This window comes from Vanrija albida (genome assembly GCF_041260175.1).
Source record: "Vanrija albida strain AlHP1 chromosome Unknown contig_7, whole genome shotgun sequence".
NCBI lineage: Eukaryota > Fungi > Basidiomycota > Tremellomycetes > Trichosporonales > Trichosporonaceae > Vanrija > Vanrija albida.
In genome coordinates this window covers 529,884-545,464 of record NW_027191426.1, presented here as the reverse complement: position 1 = coordinate 545,464, position 15,581 = coordinate 529,884, and the positions used below count along the sequence as shown (strand labels likewise).

The following is a 15,581-nucleotide window of genomic DNA, read 5'->3' as shown; positions in this document are numbered from 1 at the left end:
GCTACGCCTCGCCTGCCCGCTGCTCGACAGCTCTAACGCCATGTATCTACATGCATCGTGTGCCATGCATGGCGGCCTACGCGTCGTCGGTACGGGCGGCGTCCTCGACTGGGTCGCATGGCGGCTTACCCATCGTCGCTAGGGGCAGTGTCCTCGACTGCGTCGGGGAAGATTCGGAGCAATGAGGCAGCGGAGAGGGCATCGGGAAACGGATGGAGAGGTAGGTGAGGGTGGCTGTATAGACGCTCTTCCAACTCCAACGAAAGCATTTCGACGACCCAGCCCTGCCATTCCGGAATCTCATACGGCTGCAGCGGCGGCACAAAGAGGTTTTGGAGCCCGATCACCTCGACGCGAACATCTTCGCCACAGTGGCAGTACACCTGAAAGAGCGTTTCGATGAACCAGTTGTAACGGTCACACTTGTATTCGTCACGTTTGACCTGCGCGGGGGTGAGGCTCTGCATCGGTGGCTCCAAGACGATCTTCACGTGCTTGCACCGTGTTGCGGGGGCGAACCTCAGGGCGGGGTACGCAAAGTTGACGAACTCTGGCTTGTGATGGGCCATGGACCTGACGACGAGGCGTTGCACGGTGACGGGGATGCTGATGGGTTTGGGTTTGACCTTTCGGCTCGCCCTCATGTTGTTGTATTTGAGGGCTCCCATGCCACAGAAGATAGAGAGCACCGGGACGGGGTGCTCGGGGTTCTCGGGGAACAGGGAGGAGATATCGAAGGGGTACCCCCCGTCACCGTCTCTCTGCTGGGACGTGGGCCAGAGCCCGACCTCCTCAAGATGGGGGAGGTTGCTGGGGTTAAGGAGCACGGCCGGGTGTGCAGGGGCGGGGGGCATGCCCGAGATGTACAGCGCGCGGAGGTGGCGCATGTGCCGGACATACAGCTCCACGTCACGCGACTTGAGGATCGGGCGCGCCCCGTCAAACGGCACGAGGAGGGGGATGGGTGGGGGAAGGTGACGCGGAATACGGTATTTACCGCGCCACCTGAGCCAGGCGCCGGTGATGCGGCAGTCGCGCGTGTCGACGGCGTCACGGAGCAGGCGGCATGTGAGGCGCAGGGAGAGCTTGTCCTTGTGCTCGAGGTGCGGTGAAAGGTCGTCGAAGATGACGTCGAGCACCCCCTTGTAGGTGACGGCGGAGAGCATGGTGGTGGAGTTTGGGAATGAGGAAGAGGGGGATGAGAGGAGAAAAGGACTGATAATGGTGCTGTCGGTGGATGGTAGGATGATGAAGAAGCGGCGGGGGAAAGTTGTAGGGAAGGCAGTTAAGTATGTACATACTGTATGGGCAGCGGTCACATTGATGGACAATACAGTACCAGTCCGGCCATTCCGCCAGTTGATCAAACATCCAGCACAACAAACAAGAAGGGTGAGGCAGTGCTTTGATGCATGTACAGTACCAAACAACCAAGTGTCGCACCACGCCAATTGGCACAAACGTGTACAACATCATCTCCTCCTCTACGTTCGGTACAACTAGCCACAAGATTCATAAATAGTTAGTTCCTTCTAGTTCTCCATCGAATGTATCGCCTTGAATTCTCTACGTCTCTCGCCGTGGAGGCACAGTTTGAGCCGTCAGAGGTCGATCTCAGATCCATCCGCGCCCTCACAGGCCACGACAGTGGCACCCAAAGTTGTTTTTACGGTGTGACATCGGCTGCACTACATATCTCTTTCAACACCATTGCACCTCGCCTGACCGCCTCTCGGTAGCTCTAAAACAATGTATCTACATGTAGGTATGACATGCCATGCATGGGGGCTTACACGTCGTCGCTGGGGGCAGCGTCCGCGGCCGCTTCCGCGCCATCCCCAAAGGCAGCGTCCGTGTCCTCATCCGGGTCGGAGAGGATACCGGCCACCGGGCGAGGGAGAAGAGCGTCCATATAGGCCTGAGGACCGATTACTTCGAGGTCGATATACTGGGGTACCACCATCCAGGCAAACGCGAACGCAATGTCAATGTGTTCCCACCTGTCGTCGGGGGGGTAGAAGGCGTTTCCTACCCCGATAACCTGGACGGGAACGTCGCCATCGGCGCAGGCCTTGAATACTTTGGTGAGCGTGCGGAGGAGCCAGTGGAAGCAGATGGACTCCATCCCTTCGCTGATAAGGCCATGACTGTGAATGTTTACGTAGTGGTCGTACAGCTGCCGGCGTGTGACCTCCTCCTCGTTCGGCTCCTCGAAAACGATCTTCACGTGCTTGAACACGTTCTTGAAGAGGGCCGGATGACAGGGTGCACAAAGTCGACGTGCATAATGTCTGGGAACGCCATGTACTTGAAGGTGATGGACTGGACTGCGGCGGGGATGCGAATGCGCTTGCGAGTGGTGCACTTGTGGGTAGTGATGCTGGTGCCGAGGAGTGCACCCGCGCCGCAGCGGATGGAGAGAGCCGGCGTCGCGTGACCAGCGTCCTCGGGGAAGAGGGCGGAAATGTCGGTGAGGTACCCGTCGTGGTCTCCGTCGGGGCACTTGATGGGCCAGAGCTCAACCTCCTCGAGGTGGGGGAGCTTGGCGGGGTCGAGGAGAGTCGCCAGGTCCGCGAGACTGGCAGGCTGGCCGGAGATGTACAGCTTGCGGAGGTTGCGCATGTGGTGCGAGGTCATCTCGATGTGAGCGGGTAGCTCGGAGTGTGGCATCAGGCTTGGGCGCGCCCCGTCGAACGGGACGAGGACGGGAACTCGCGGAGCGAGGGGGTCTGGGCGCGGCGTGTTGAGCTTGAGCCACGCCCCAGTAAAGCCGCAGTCGCGCGTGTCGACGGCGGTACAAAGCGCGCGGCATGTCAGGCGCAGAGCAAGCTTGTCCTTGTGCTCGAGGTGCGGTGCAAGTTCGTGGAAGATAGCGTCGAGCACTCCCTTGTAGGTAATGGTAGAGGGCATGGTCGCGGCTGGAGAAAGATGGCGAAAGGTGAATGGGGCAACAGCCGTGGCGGAGTTGGTTGTGAGGAGGAGAGAGGAAAGGGACTGACAGTGGTGTGGTCAGTAGAATGGTGGTGGGGCGGGGGGAAGGCGCGGGAGGGGCAGTTAAGTACTGCATGGCGAGGGTGCTCATTGAGGGACAACACTGATCCTGCCATCACCGGTGGATCAAATGTCCAGCACAGCAAACAAAGGGGGGCGAGGGTGTGGTTTGATTCCACTACCAAACAACCAAGTTCAATCTCTCTCGCCGCACAAACAATGGGTACATACAGTAGGGTGCTATGATGGCCTACTAGTTGTTGCGGTTGCAACAATCCAGACGCCTTACAGGCACGGACGCCCTACACGTCGTCGGCAAATGCATAGTGATCGATCGGGTTAGGGAAGATGTCGACAATCATATCAAAGGTCAAGGCATTCCTCTTCCTGATGCTGTACTCCCAGTCGTCCGAGATCGTGGGCAGAGGAGACAGCCTTGCTGCGATTCGGCGGGCGATGTCGGCCCCTGCGGCAGTAGCCGCATTAACCGTGAGCGGGGGGAAGAAGAGGTGGCGGAGTCCCTTGACGTTGAGAAGAACGCCGAATCCGAATTCTTCATACACCTTGAAGAGGGTGCTGATGAGCCAGTCGCGGCGTCGGAGGTTGTTCTCCCCCTCAGGGAGCACATTGGAGGCGATGGTGGCCAGCTGCTGCGAAGTGCACCCCGTCGGCACGAAGGTAATCACGATGCGCTTGTTCTTCACTCCCCAAGCGTACTCCAGGATAGGGTGCACGGCGCCCACGTAGCTGTCCTCGGGCTCAACAAGGTAGTTCAGGTTGATGTGCTGTGCCGAGTTCGGGATGAGGATTGTCGTGTTTTTCAACGACGTGCGCGGCGTGGGGGAGATGGTTCCCTGGAGTGCGCCCGCTCCACAGGAGATGGTGAGCGTCGGCGGGGCCTGCTCTGGGTCCTTTGGGAAGAGAGGGGAGAGGTCAGGGAGGTACCCGTCGCCTGCTCCCTCGCTGTCGGCCTCGGGCCAGAGCATGACCTCTTGCAGGAGGCGGAGCCTGTCGGGAACGAGGAGGGCCTTGAGGCCGTTGGGGCCGATGGGGGTGCCAGTGATGCAGAGCGTGCGAAGGCCGCGCATGTGGCAAACGTACTTCCTCACGTGGTCGGCGCGATCGGAGCTCGGCATGAGGATAGAGCGAGCGCCGTCAAAGGGAGTGAGGATGGGCGTGCGCTTGGCCGAGCGGGGGCAGCGTTCGAGCCAGGCGCCGGTGATTGGGCGGCTGTCCACCGCGTCACGGAGTGAGCTGCTGACCAGGCGCATGTCATGCTTGTCCTTGGGCTCGAGGTAGCGCACGAGGACGTGGAAGACCTCACGGAGCGCATGCTCGTAGTCGAAAGTCGAGGGCTCGGAGGTTGTCGCGACGTTCGGCGACGAGTCCTGGGAGTGGGTGGTGAAGGGCATGTTGGCGGCGGAGAGGAGCTGTCGTCTGAGTGGGCGTGGGCGTGGTCGGATAGCTGAGCGTGAAGGGAAGTGAATGGGAGGTTGGGGATAGATACATGGCAGGCGGCTTGTCGTGCGCGAATATAAGTGCAGGCCTCACAATCACTTTAATGGACGGCCCAGGTCCTTCCTGCTGGTGGATGGCGAGGGAGTGCTTTGATCTCAGGACAATCCCAGACAAGCAGTCCAATCTCTCCTCATCCAAACGACGCGAATGACTATCCATAGTGATGGACTGCTCGTTGATGCGGTTCACATCTATGGACTCGCCGCCACTGATCCCCATGCCTTCGTCACCATTTTACTGGTTATTACCTACCATTGCATGGAGTGATGCCGATGTCCATTCAGCTGGACTGAGAGCAAGTTTGTAAGCTTGCAGAAAGCGGATTGGAAAGCCGGCCGTCCCGCCACCAGTCCCTCCGCCACACTGTCCATCCAAACATGCATCCCGCCCAGTCCAAGCCATTCCACTCCAATCCGCTCCTGTTAGGTCATTCCTCGGACCCCCTTATCAGCGAGGACTGCCGGTGCACGCCTGCTTCTGCACGGTTGTGTGCCATGCGGGTTTGCTGCTGGCAACACACACCCATCGGCCGCCCTCGCTCGGAGGCACGCGTCCACAATCCCTGCCGTGGCGTGGGGCGCCAGAGCCATAAATCGCATTGCTGGAAGGAGATCATCGACAAAGCCATCATTTTCGACATCGTGGGGCCTATCCAGCGAATGGAGACACACAACCCCCATTTACACGCCACCTTGCATGACCTCCACACCTGTTCAGTCAAGGTCGTCCGCCTGGTCCCCAACGCACATGGCTCCTCCCCAGCTCGTTCCTGCCCGTCACGGACGTGGTCGTCTTTGGAGGCCATGTTAGGCTGGGGTGTGCTACGGGTGCAGTGTCGTACAGCATGTCCGCCTCCCCAATGTGGAACGACTCGCCTTTACCATCGATTTCCACCCAGCATACAACGCAAAGGGTCTTCTCACGCTCCCAATCGTCACGTACAACCCCTCCGGGATGCTCGACGACATCGCATACGGTCCCGCTTGACTGGGAGTACGGTGCGCTGAAGGGCGGGTCGGCGAACTTGCGGCAGCTCACCGTCATCTTCTGTCTTCAAGCCGGGCGAGGGCGCTAACCACAATTGAGACCCGGAGTCGCGGAGAGAGGGAGGGAGAGCGCTCTCGGAGTTTGGACTCTCGGAGTTTGGAGAGGGAGTCGGTCGTTGGCGTGGAGATGTTCATAGTGATCACCGGCCACCATAGCTTAGACAGCATGTACATAGATGTTAGTTTGTGACTTGTGATGCCGAGGACATGTCGGCCGGTGTGGGCTCTGGGTTAAGCGCCGCCCCACCCCTCAGTTCGACATTCTCACAGCATACAGTCGGCGGGGGAACCGCACTTGTCAGCATGCTGTCGTCGGTGGCAGGTGGCAATGTCAGCGGTTGGACTCCCAGCCTTCGAGCCAAGAGCGTGCTTCCATAAGGCCGACGACACGGGGCATCAGCGATCAGTTGCATCGGGGACGCGGGAGCCAGAGTGCAGTGGCGCGAACGAGGCGAGGAGAATGCCCAGTTATCACGAGGGGTAAGAAGGTGTAAGACGCTTCACTCCTCATTCATTCTTCTTCTACTCACCAACCTTGTCCCTCTTGTTCCGTCTTGATATGGCCCTCGACGCCTCAGCCTACCCACACCTGATGGACGCCATCCTCGGTGCGGCCCCGTACTCGGCGCTCCTCGCCTTGAGAGGCACCTCCAAGGCGTTCCTCGACCGAATCGACCGCGTCCTGTTCCGGCACCTCGTGCTTGCGCTGCCCGAGCTCGACGACGTAGCCTCCCGGCGCGCAGGCTACACCATCTCCTCGGTGCATGGCACGCGACTGCCGGTCTTGCCCGTGCCCCCGCCAGAAGGCTTGGCCCGGCACCCCGCCAGTTGGCGTCGCCTGCTCGCTGTCCTCGGCCTCGCCAGGATCATCGACTTCCACAGCGGCCTCCCCCAGGAATGCCTCGAGCCGCTTGGCGCGGGGCTGACGCGCATCGACGTTGTCCGCATGCTCCCCAGGCGAGTGGCCGTCGTCCCCTTCATGCCTTACCGGATACCGTTCAAGGCCACGACACTGGTGTTCAGGGCGGGCGCGGCCGAGCCGACCCCCCGCAACCGATACAAGCTGTACCCAACCGCGTTTTGGTCCGACAGACAGGTCTCGCGGGTGGTCATCCACACCTTCTACGAGCTGGGTGGGGTGAGCGCTCAGCGTCCAATCATCTCCCCGTCCCTCAACCATGCCACCGCTGGCCTCGAGGAGCTCGTGCTCCTCTTCACGGCGCTGCCGAAGGCCGCGGCACCTCGCCTCACCGCCGCCGCTGAGCACGGGTGGCAGAGCTTCCAGACCCGTACTCTCGCCGAGAACGCAGCCGACGCGTGCATCAACAATGTAGAGTGCACTGTTGTAGGGCTGAGCGAAGCCGACCCGTGCTGGTTCGAGTTTAGTCGGGGCGAGGACCTCGAGACGCGGTTCGAGGAGCTCGTGACGAACCGAATCTGTCGGCATCTCCAAAGCTTGGTCGGAGGGAACGTCGACGTACCACAAGAGTACATCGAGACCTGCCTGCGAAAGCTGTCGTTTGTGTCTCGTGAAGAATACGAACGCGGTCGCGACCCCGAGCAAGTCGCCCTTGAGCGCTGCATGTAGCCGGCGGCGCCGGCCGCCGACGCTCAGGGCCGAACAATAGAGGTCGACGAGTACCAAGGTCGGCCACGACGCCGCCTCCTTCTAGGTCCACAGTCTTGTCGCGATACCGCTCTCAGGCAGAGCATCTGATCCATCCAGGAGACATGTAGGGGCTGGATGAAGACAAGAGAGTGAAGAGAGAGCAAGAGAGCATTTGTGGACCGCCGTCATCGGTATTGTGAACGGGGGGTTGTTCGGCTTGGCACTTTCAGGCACAGAACGCTAGCGAATGGCCGTTCGAGGTCGAGACTTGGTGCGCTGGCTGACTGATTGCGGAGGGAACGCCGTCGGGGGAGCGGGAGGGGGAGCACAAGCGCTGCTGGAGCAGTAAGAGCCTCTCCAGCAGGGAACTCAATCAGCGTCTGCCCACCTTACGCTGTCGCTGGGAACCCGCCCTTCTCGATCTCCACCCCGCAGTCGAGCTAGGCACAGCCGCCGCATGCAGCCGGCCGCGCGGCTGCTTGACCCGCAGTCTCGGCTCACATTTGTCTCATGCAGTGCCATCTGTCGCATCCTCCCTCTTCATTACGACTAGCATGACACACTCCTCCGCACGCTCACTCCGCTCGCTCATAAAAGCGACGGCAGCTGGCCAGGATGCAATCTCTTCCCCTACCTCTCTCCCCAGCACTCCACGATGACAGCCGGCGCCGGTGCGGTTGTCTCACCACCGACCGTCACCATCAGCGCAGCCGCGTACCCCCATCTCATCGACGCCATCCTGACCAACGCTGACAGATCGGTCCTCATATCCTTCCGTTCCACATCCCACCAATACCTTGCCAAGGTCGATGGTATCCTCGCGCGCCATATCGTCATCTCGGCACCCGTTGAGCTCGAGACGACCGACCTGATCATCACCGCAAAGCGCGGCCCACGGCTCCCCTCGTTCCTCGGCATCGACGAGGACTTGCACCACCCCCTGCCTGGCGCAAAGCCAGTGCTGCCCCCATCCCTACCGGCCGCATCGCCATGGGACGGCCTGGCAGCTCTCGCCAATGGCCTCACCCTCGAGGACGAGGGCCCGATTCCCAACCTCCGGCCAACCGACACGCCGGACCGAAAGCGATGCAAGCGCCTGTTGTCGCTTGCCCGCATCGTCGACCTTGTGGGCCCCCTCCCTGTTTGCAACCTCAATGCGGCGGTAATGTCGTTCAGGCAGCCACACACGGTGCGCATCCTGCCGGATCGGCACGGGGAGTATGCTTCAACGATGGTGGTGCGCCGCACTGAACGACTCGTCCTCACGGCTGGCGTCATCCTTCCTCGAGAAGAACCCAGTAGTCCGCTCCCCGGCTTGCCCAACGGGAAAGAGAAGGGACACGAACGCTACTACTATCGACACTTGGCACTCGGTGCCGGCGCTGGTGGGCTTTCCATTGCGACGCAGCCCATGCGGGTTGTCGGTCTCGACGGAGGAGTCAAGCGGATAGTCGTCAACGCGCGATACGCTCCAGGCTCTTTCCACGACCCGGCGCTCTTTGTGGAGCGGCTCATCCGGCTGTCACCGGAGGCGAGCCGACCAGAAGAGGTTGTATACGTCGCATCGTCGGACAACACTGGTACCGACCTGCCAGCCAAGACTTACCTTTCGTATCTGGACCGATTCACCATCCTCGTCAACATGGCCGTCTACGCCGTCAACCACAACGTCAAGTTCACAGTCGTCGGCCTCGAGACGGTATTGCCGACTTGGATCGGGCTGTCTGCAGAAGCCAACGTCGAGCAGAGTGTGCGGGATAGCGTCAAGCGCGAGCTGAGGCAGCTCTACGACCTTCCATTGAGCTACGGCACCGGGACTTGGGAGGTTGCTCAAGGGATGGACCTCGAGTCTGCTCTGAGTGCCTTTGCGGTGTCCAGTTTGAAGAACTGGGCTGCGACTGTAACCCCGGAGACGTTTGATATTGAGTTGGGGCTGTAGAAGTTCACGCTTTCCCCAGTAGTGCTGCGATCATCTGCAGCTATGCAACGGCCTCTGGCTAGCTTAGTTGTACCTAGCTCACGGATGTAAAGTCAACCACGGGTCATGTGAGTGCGTCGGCGGTATGTGAAGTGGATCGCAACGGCAGCAGAGCCAGCTGGCCAAGTGCTTGCATGTCACCTTCCAGTAAGGTGGACACCTCGGTTGTGCATTCGGGTTTGTTCTATCCTTGCTTGTGCTGTCGGGTTTCGGGGCTCGCTGGAGCGGGCTACGGCTCCAGATCGAGGCGGTGGGTGGCGTGTCTCGGATGCTACGGATGCTTGGTAGCTCCACCCGACTCCACCTCATCTTCCGCCGGTGGTCGAGCTGCAGCCATTCATTCCTTGGTTATTGCCGGCTGTCAGTCGCGTGGTTAGGCAGGAGCAGGAGGGATACCGCACCAGTCAGGGGAGCGCACCACAAGGCAAAAGAGGCAGACCTGAGCTAAGTTTGCACATTCGTTCCAGAATGGGCGACGATGGGAGGAGCGCCGGAGAGGCGGGGGAGGAGGCAAACAACACATCACATGGCCGCGTTGACGTCACAACCTGTTCCTTTATGCCCTTTTTCTCTGCACTTGCGGGCTCCTCTCGGAGCGCCCGTCGTGACTCTGGTCGGATGCAGAGAGTCCGCAGCCACGTCCTACTGCAGGCTCCATCGGCCAGGTCAGCTAGCATCGCCACCAAATACCTCGATCAGCAGCAGCAACGGGACAGTTGACAACCTGCCTGCCTGGCAACCTACCCTCAACTTCGCGCTCAGACTCTATGGGTCGCCGATTCTGAGACTGCATTCCCACCAACATCGGCTGCCCAGCATGACTCTCGACAGCAGAGAGAGCAGCTCGGGCCCGTTGGGGAGCCTCAGCCTCTACCTCGACGTGAGTGTGCTCCCCACTGCCATGCTGACCGATAGGCGTACCCCTACCCCGCGTTCATCGCCCGGCGAGCAAAAGCCAGCACGTCATCCAGCCCACAACTGGACATTGTCTACACCAACAACAAGTGGAGAGAAGTCAATGGCAGCGCCCCTGGGCGGCGCGTTGACGCTGGCCTTGCTCAGTGGGTCGTCGGCGGCGACGGCGTGTTTGTGTTGAGTCTGGGTGACACGCTCCACCTGGCGCGGACACCACTCGGCGACGACATTGTCGTGACATCGCTCGCCGTCCCACCATCAACGTTTTCGCAGTTCTCCAATGGGTCGACTGTGTCCTTTCTCGAGTCGTCGGGCGCCTCGACAGCATCTGGAACGGTCCCGCGCATTTCGGACGATCCAGAACCTGGAAAAAGTCCATTGCAATGGGAGGTGGCGGTCGACGACGAGCTGGACGACACCAAGGAGGCAGCCGCCGCCTTGGCCAAGTTGGACATCGAGCCGGGGGCAGGAGTACAGGCCAATCCAGAGGATGCAGGCGGAGAGCTCAATCCAAAACAGGGCCATGCGTCCCGCCCAGACGACCAACCTGCAGAACCGGACAATGCGTACCGTCCGGAAGACCGGCGGCAAAGTGAAGACGACGCTGGCGATACAAGTCGCCATCTGAGAAGAACACCGAAGCGACACCGGCCACAGGACAACTTCACGCAGCACGAGTACAACGTGCAGATGCATGAAGCCTCGGCCGAGTACGAGCAGCTCGTGTTGGACATCGACTGGTCCAAGACACCGATGGGCCCGCTTGAAAACTGGTCGCATGCCATCCGGACGATGATGTCCATCGCGTTCGCATCGGCCACCCAAGACTCAATATGGTTTGGTCCGATAGACGACATCCACTTGATATAGTAAGCTGACTGGGCTTGCGATACCTAACCACTGCAGTAATAAGAATTACGCGACGCTCCTGGACCATCCAAAAATGTTCGGCAAGCCAGCAAGTGAAGTGTGGGGCATGCTGTGGGAGGGCGGCCTCAAGGCTCTGGCTCGCAAGTGCATGCTAGGCGACAGTGTGTACCACCACAATGATCTCCTACTGTACGCGAAGAACGAGCGCGGTAACTTTATTGAACGGTATCACACATGGTCATACGTGCCCATCCGGGACGGCGACAAGATTGTGGGGCTGTACAACATGAGCCTAGACACGACCGCACACGTCCTGTTCGATCGACGCTTCGACACGGCCCGCGAACTGGTCGATGAGCTGGCATTCGCGCATTCGAAAACCCGGTTCTTCGAGGCCATCACGGACGCTCTGGACGCAAATCCGATCGACGCCCCCTTTGCAATCTGCTACAGCGTCGACGCGTTAGGGGGTACCCCCGCCCCGCAGCTAAACGCCGTCGATCTCACGCTCCAGTCGACTGTTGGCGTACCCGCCGGGCATAGCGGCGCCCCTGCCCGCCTCCACGTGCCACTCCCAAACCGGGATGCCACCGTGTTGGCACACTCGAGGCTGAGCTTGTCACCCGGCCTCAACAATGCAGATACCCCCATGTTGCGCCAGGATGGCCCTGATGGGTTCCAGACCAGTCACGAGCGCGGGGCGTGGCCTATTGCTCAAGCCCTCACCACGCGGCAGTGTGTCCTGGTGGACGACTGCTCCGAGCTCGTCAAGGGCATGCCTATTCGACAATGGGACACGCTGCCCGACCAGGCTGTTGTCATTCCTGTCATCTCCGACTCGGCGAGCGGCATCCCTCAAGCGGTCGTGATCCTGGGTCTGAACTTCCACTCCTCATTCGACGACCACTACGCGCGCTGGATCAACACCATCCGCGGGTATCTGGTGTCCTCGCTCAGCTCGATCAACACGTTTGAATCAGAGGTGACCCACAGGCTGGAGCGCGAGAGGCTGGCGAGGGCCCAGAATGCGTGGTTCCGCGGGGCGGCACACGAGTTCAGGACGCCGTTAACGCTCATCATGGGCCCGCTCGACGACGTGATGCTCACAGATCTACGGCCCAGCCAACGACACACCCTCGGCCTCGCCCAGAGAAATGTCCAGCGACTGCAGCGCCTCGTGACCATGCTACTCGACTTCACACGCATTGAAACTGGTCGACTCACAGCTCGATTTGTCCCCGGTGATCTCGGCTTGTTCATCATCAACATTGCCAATCTGTTCCGACCCGCCATCGAAAGGCTGAAGTTGGAGTTCACGCTCGACGTTCAGCCACGCGACGAACGTGTGGACTATGACCCGGTCCTTCTTGAAATGGCCGTTTCGGGATTGCTTTCGAACGCGCTCAAGTATACGCAGAACGGCACTGTTGCTGTCACGGTCACTTTCAGTGATGACAGTGCCAGCATCGCCGTGTCGGATACGGGGCAAGGCATTGCCTCTCCCGAGATGGAGAAGGTGACGGAACTGTACCACCGCTCCTCGGCCGCGGTGCAGTCGGGTGTCTCAGGAACTGGGATCGGCCTTGCCCTCGCCAAGGAGATCTTGCGACTCCACAACGGCGAGCTACAGATCGAGAGCACGACCAGCGACGAATCCCATGGCTCGACCTTCACAGTCATCATCCCTTTGCATCAAGGCAGGGGTATCACTGCAACGGATGAGGAGATATCGGCGATTCCATTCGGCGCCTACGGACGCCAAGCTGCCAAGGAGGCCCTCATGTCGGCAAGAGAGAGCGATGCGTATCCATTCGATGGGGACGGCGATACCCCAACGTCGGTCATGTCGAACGTCACCTCACCAATGTCTCTGGACGTAGCCTCGAACCGCGGCAGTTCGTCGTCGGATGGTATCAGGAGCGCTTCTGGAAGTGGCAGTGGGATGCTTACCGAGGCGCTCATGTTCGAGCCGAACGACCGAGTCCTGGTGGTCGACGACAACCGCGAGCTGCGCGACTACATCAAGAGTATCTTCACACCCTTCTGCACTGTTCTCGAAGCGGCCAACGGCAAGGACGCCCTCGAGATCATGCGGATATTCAAACCCCATGTCGTCATCAGTGATCTGCTCATGCCAGGCATGAGCGGGACCGAGCTGCTCAACACGGTGCGCAGTGATGACGACCCGGCACTTCGGTACACACCCATGGTGCTCCTCTCAGCCATCATCGACGACGAAACACGTCTCGAAACGCTCGTGGCTGGCGCGGAGGACTACATTACCAAGCCGTTCAAACGCGGCGAGCTCATCGTTAGGGTTCACTTGCACATGCAAATGGGCAAGAAGCGGGCCAAGCTCGAGGCATTGTTTGCCGAACGCGAAAAGGAGATTGCCGTGCTGTCCGACTACTGCCCCTCGGGTATCATTCGCATCAGCCCTGCTGGACAACTCACCTACGCCAACGCTGCCTTCAGGAAGAGTGCAGGGATGGGTCCAGCGACGAACGAACTCTCCGACAGCCTCTGGAGTCTTGGCAGAAACTACTGCGACCCGGATACCGCCGCACGGCTCGAGTGCGTGTTTAACCGCATGCTGTCGAGCGACGAGACCACAACCACCGTGCAGTGGAAGTGGCTAACCGGCCGGACAATGTCTGCGGTATTCATCCGGCTCGATGATGAGCGATCTGGCATCGTCGGCTGTATCACCGACATCACATACCAAGAGGAGCGACTACTCGAGGCCGAGCGCCTGCGCGTCCTAGCAGAAGAATCAAAGCACCAACAAGAGCTGCTTGTCGACTTTACAAGTCACGAGATCCGCACACCGGTTTCTGCGATTCTACAGTGCTCCTCGGTGGTCAAGGAGAACTTGACCGTGCTCATGCAGGAGCTGCAAGAAGCGGTGACGTCGCAGAGGGGGTACTTGCCAACGAAGAAACTCCTCGTGGATATGGAGGAGGATCTGCAAGCCTTGGAAAGTGAGAGCATCGGGTTGGACACATGCTGATGGCAGGTATCTACCAATGTGGGCTCGTACAGGAGCGTATTGCCGGCGATGTCCTCTCGCTAGCAAGAATCCAACTCGACATGCTCACGATGCACGACGTGCCCATGGACATCCGAGAGGAGGGCACAAAGGCTCTCTCCGTGTTTGCATCGGAGGCACGGATGAAGAATGCGGATATCGACATCGTGTTTGGACCGACGCTGGATGCGCTCGGCGTGCCAGCGATCAACACCGATCCCGTGCGCCTGGGCCAGGTGATTGGCAACCTTGTGGCCAACGCCCTCCGTTTCATCTCGTTCGTCGACGAGCGACGCATAACGGTTGCGTTTGACGTCGCGTTCTCGCCACCCCTGCAGGGCGCGGCCATTCCCTCGACTCTGGCCAACCCACCGAAGATGGCACCACCCGAGCCCCATACGCCCGTGTACCTGTTTGTCAGCGTGCGCGACACGGGACCAGGCATGCCTGCAGAAGAGAAGGACGCCCTGTTCCAGCGCTTCCATCAAGGCAACAAGATGATTCACACCCGGTACGGCGGCTCGGGGCTGGGCTTGTTCATTTGCAAGAAGGTGACCGAGCTCCTTGGGGGGCGCATCGACGTGGTCTCTGAGGTTGGAAAAGGCAGCGAGTTCCGATTCTTCATCCGCGCAACGACTGCCGCCGCCTCAGATGCGCGTGCGCAGAGCGCTGCTTGGACAGCCATCCTTCCCCCTGCGCCAATGGCTGGGCCTCTACACATTCTGGTGAGATGCGCCCGGCGAATCCCCGCTGACAGTTCCAGGTCGTTGAAGACAACATCATGAACCAGACTATTCTCAAACGCCAAATTGTAAAGTCAGGCTTGACCTGCGACACGGCCAACAACGGGCAGGAGGCGCTCGACCTGCTCGGCATTACAGATGGGTCGGGAGACGCTTTGGGACTGACGACGGCGGCTGGTAACTCGTCGCCAAGCCTCTCGCCACGGGGCGGGTGCAAGACTTTGGAGCCGAGCACTAAGCCTTACGACGTCGTCCTCATGGATCTCGAGATGCCCATCATGGACGGCCTCACGGCGGTGCGGCACATCCGCGTGGCGCAGGCAGGGCGCGCAGTAGAGGAGCGGCAGCTTGTCATCGCGCTCACCGGAAACGCACGCCAGGGCCAGATCGACCTCGCGCTCGAGGCGGGTATGGACGACGTCGTGATCAAGCCCTACCGCCTTCCAGCACTGCTCGAGACTATACAGAGCGCTGTCGCCACCCGGCGCTCGGGGTTGGAGATCACGCCCAAGAGCCGGCCACGGACGTCGTCGTCCTTGTCACCGAAGAGGAGCCCGAAGCGTCCCCCACTCGTTGCTCGACCACGACCGTAGCTGAGGAGGCGGAGACCTGTTCGGGGCTGTATGTAGTTAGATTGTAACATGTACGTACATTAGTGTGCCATCACTGCCAGGCCTCACTCCGGCCGCCATTTCGTTGCCGGGTTCAACTGCCGCCCCCCTCTGCAAGTGATGAGAGCGGCGACCCCAACAGCCCCCAGTACAGAATAGTTCCGCACCACCCACCTAGCTCCAGCACAATCGCAGCGATCCGTGCTGGCAATGCCGCTGCGGATCTGGAGGGGCGGCGCCGTCGAGGTGGGCAATACATAGCATTCCAGCTG

General features: G+C 60.2%; 7 protein-coding genes across 7 annotated transcripts; 4 read left to right on the top strand and 3 right to left on the bottom strand.

Annotated features, from left to right (window-relative positions):
• Positions 1 to 125: 125 nt before the first annotated feature.
• Q8F55_008654 (uncharacterized protein) lies at positions 126 to 1,166 on the bottom strand (the record flags this gene model as incomplete). Its single annotated transcript, XM_069357038.1, has 1 exon — positions 126 to 1,166. The coding sequence occupies one exon, from the start codon at positions 1,164 to 1,166 to the stop codon at positions 126 to 128; it is 1,041 nt and encodes a 346-aa protein (XP_069204975.1).
• Positions 1,167 to 1,789: 623 nt separating this feature from the next.
• Q8F55_008653 (uncharacterized protein) lies at positions 1,790 to 2,910 on the bottom strand (the record flags this gene model as incomplete). The annotated part of the gene is made up of 2 exons (XM_069357037.1): positions 1,790 to 2,230; positions 2,263 to 2,910. 2 exons carry the CDS (start codon positions 2,908 to 2,910, stop codon positions 1,790 to 1,792), a joined length of 1,089 nt encoding a protein of 362 aa, XP_069204974.1.
• A 383-nt stretch (positions 2,911 to 3,293) lies between these two features.
• On the bottom strand, positions 3,294 to 4,403 carry Q8F55_008652 (uncharacterized protein; the record flags this gene model as incomplete). The annotated part of the gene is made up of 1 exon (XM_069357036.1): positions 3,294 to 4,403. One exon carries the CDS (start codon positions 4,401 to 4,403, stop codon positions 3,294 to 3,296), a length of 1,110 nt encoding a protein of 369 aa, XP_069204973.1.
• Positions 4,404 to 6,114: 1,711 nt separating this feature from the next.
• On the top strand, positions 6,115 to 7,143 carry Q8F55_008651 (uncharacterized protein; the record flags this gene model as incomplete). The annotated part of the gene is made up of 1 exon (XM_069357035.1): positions 6,115 to 7,143. The coding sequence occupies one exon, from the start codon at positions 6,115 to 6,117 to the stop codon at positions 7,141 to 7,143; it is 1,029 nt and encodes a 342-aa protein (XP_069204972.1).
• Positions 7,144 to 7,819: 676 nt separating this feature from the next.
• Positions 7,820 to 9,103, top strand: Q8F55_008650 (uncharacterized protein; the record flags this gene model as incomplete). The annotated part of the gene is made up of 1 exon (XM_069357034.1): positions 7,820 to 9,103. One exon carries the CDS (start codon positions 7,820 to 7,822, stop codon positions 9,101 to 9,103), a length of 1,284 nt encoding a protein of 427 aa, XP_069204971.1.
• An 856-nt stretch (positions 9,104 to 9,959) lies between these two features.
• Q8F55_008649 (uncharacterized protein) lies at positions 9,960 to 10,927 on the top strand (the record flags this gene model as incomplete). The annotated part of the gene is made up of 2 exons (XM_069357033.1): positions 9,960 to 10,022; positions 10,058 to 10,927. 2 exons carry the CDS (start codon positions 9,960 to 9,962, stop codon positions 10,925 to 10,927), a joined length of 933 nt encoding a protein of 310 aa, XP_069204970.1.
• A 73-nt stretch (positions 10,928 to 11,000) lies between these two features.
• Q8F55_008648 (uncharacterized protein) lies at positions 11,001 to 15,291 on the top strand (the record flags this gene model as incomplete). Its single annotated transcript, XM_069357032.1, has 3 exons — positions 11,001 to 13,908; positions 13,944 to 14,680; positions 14,719 to 15,291. 3 exons carry the CDS (start codon positions 11,001 to 11,003, stop codon positions 15,289 to 15,291), a joined length of 4,218 nt encoding a protein of 1,405 aa, XP_069204969.1.
• Between the last annotated feature and the right edge of the window lie 290 nt (positions 15,292 to 15,581).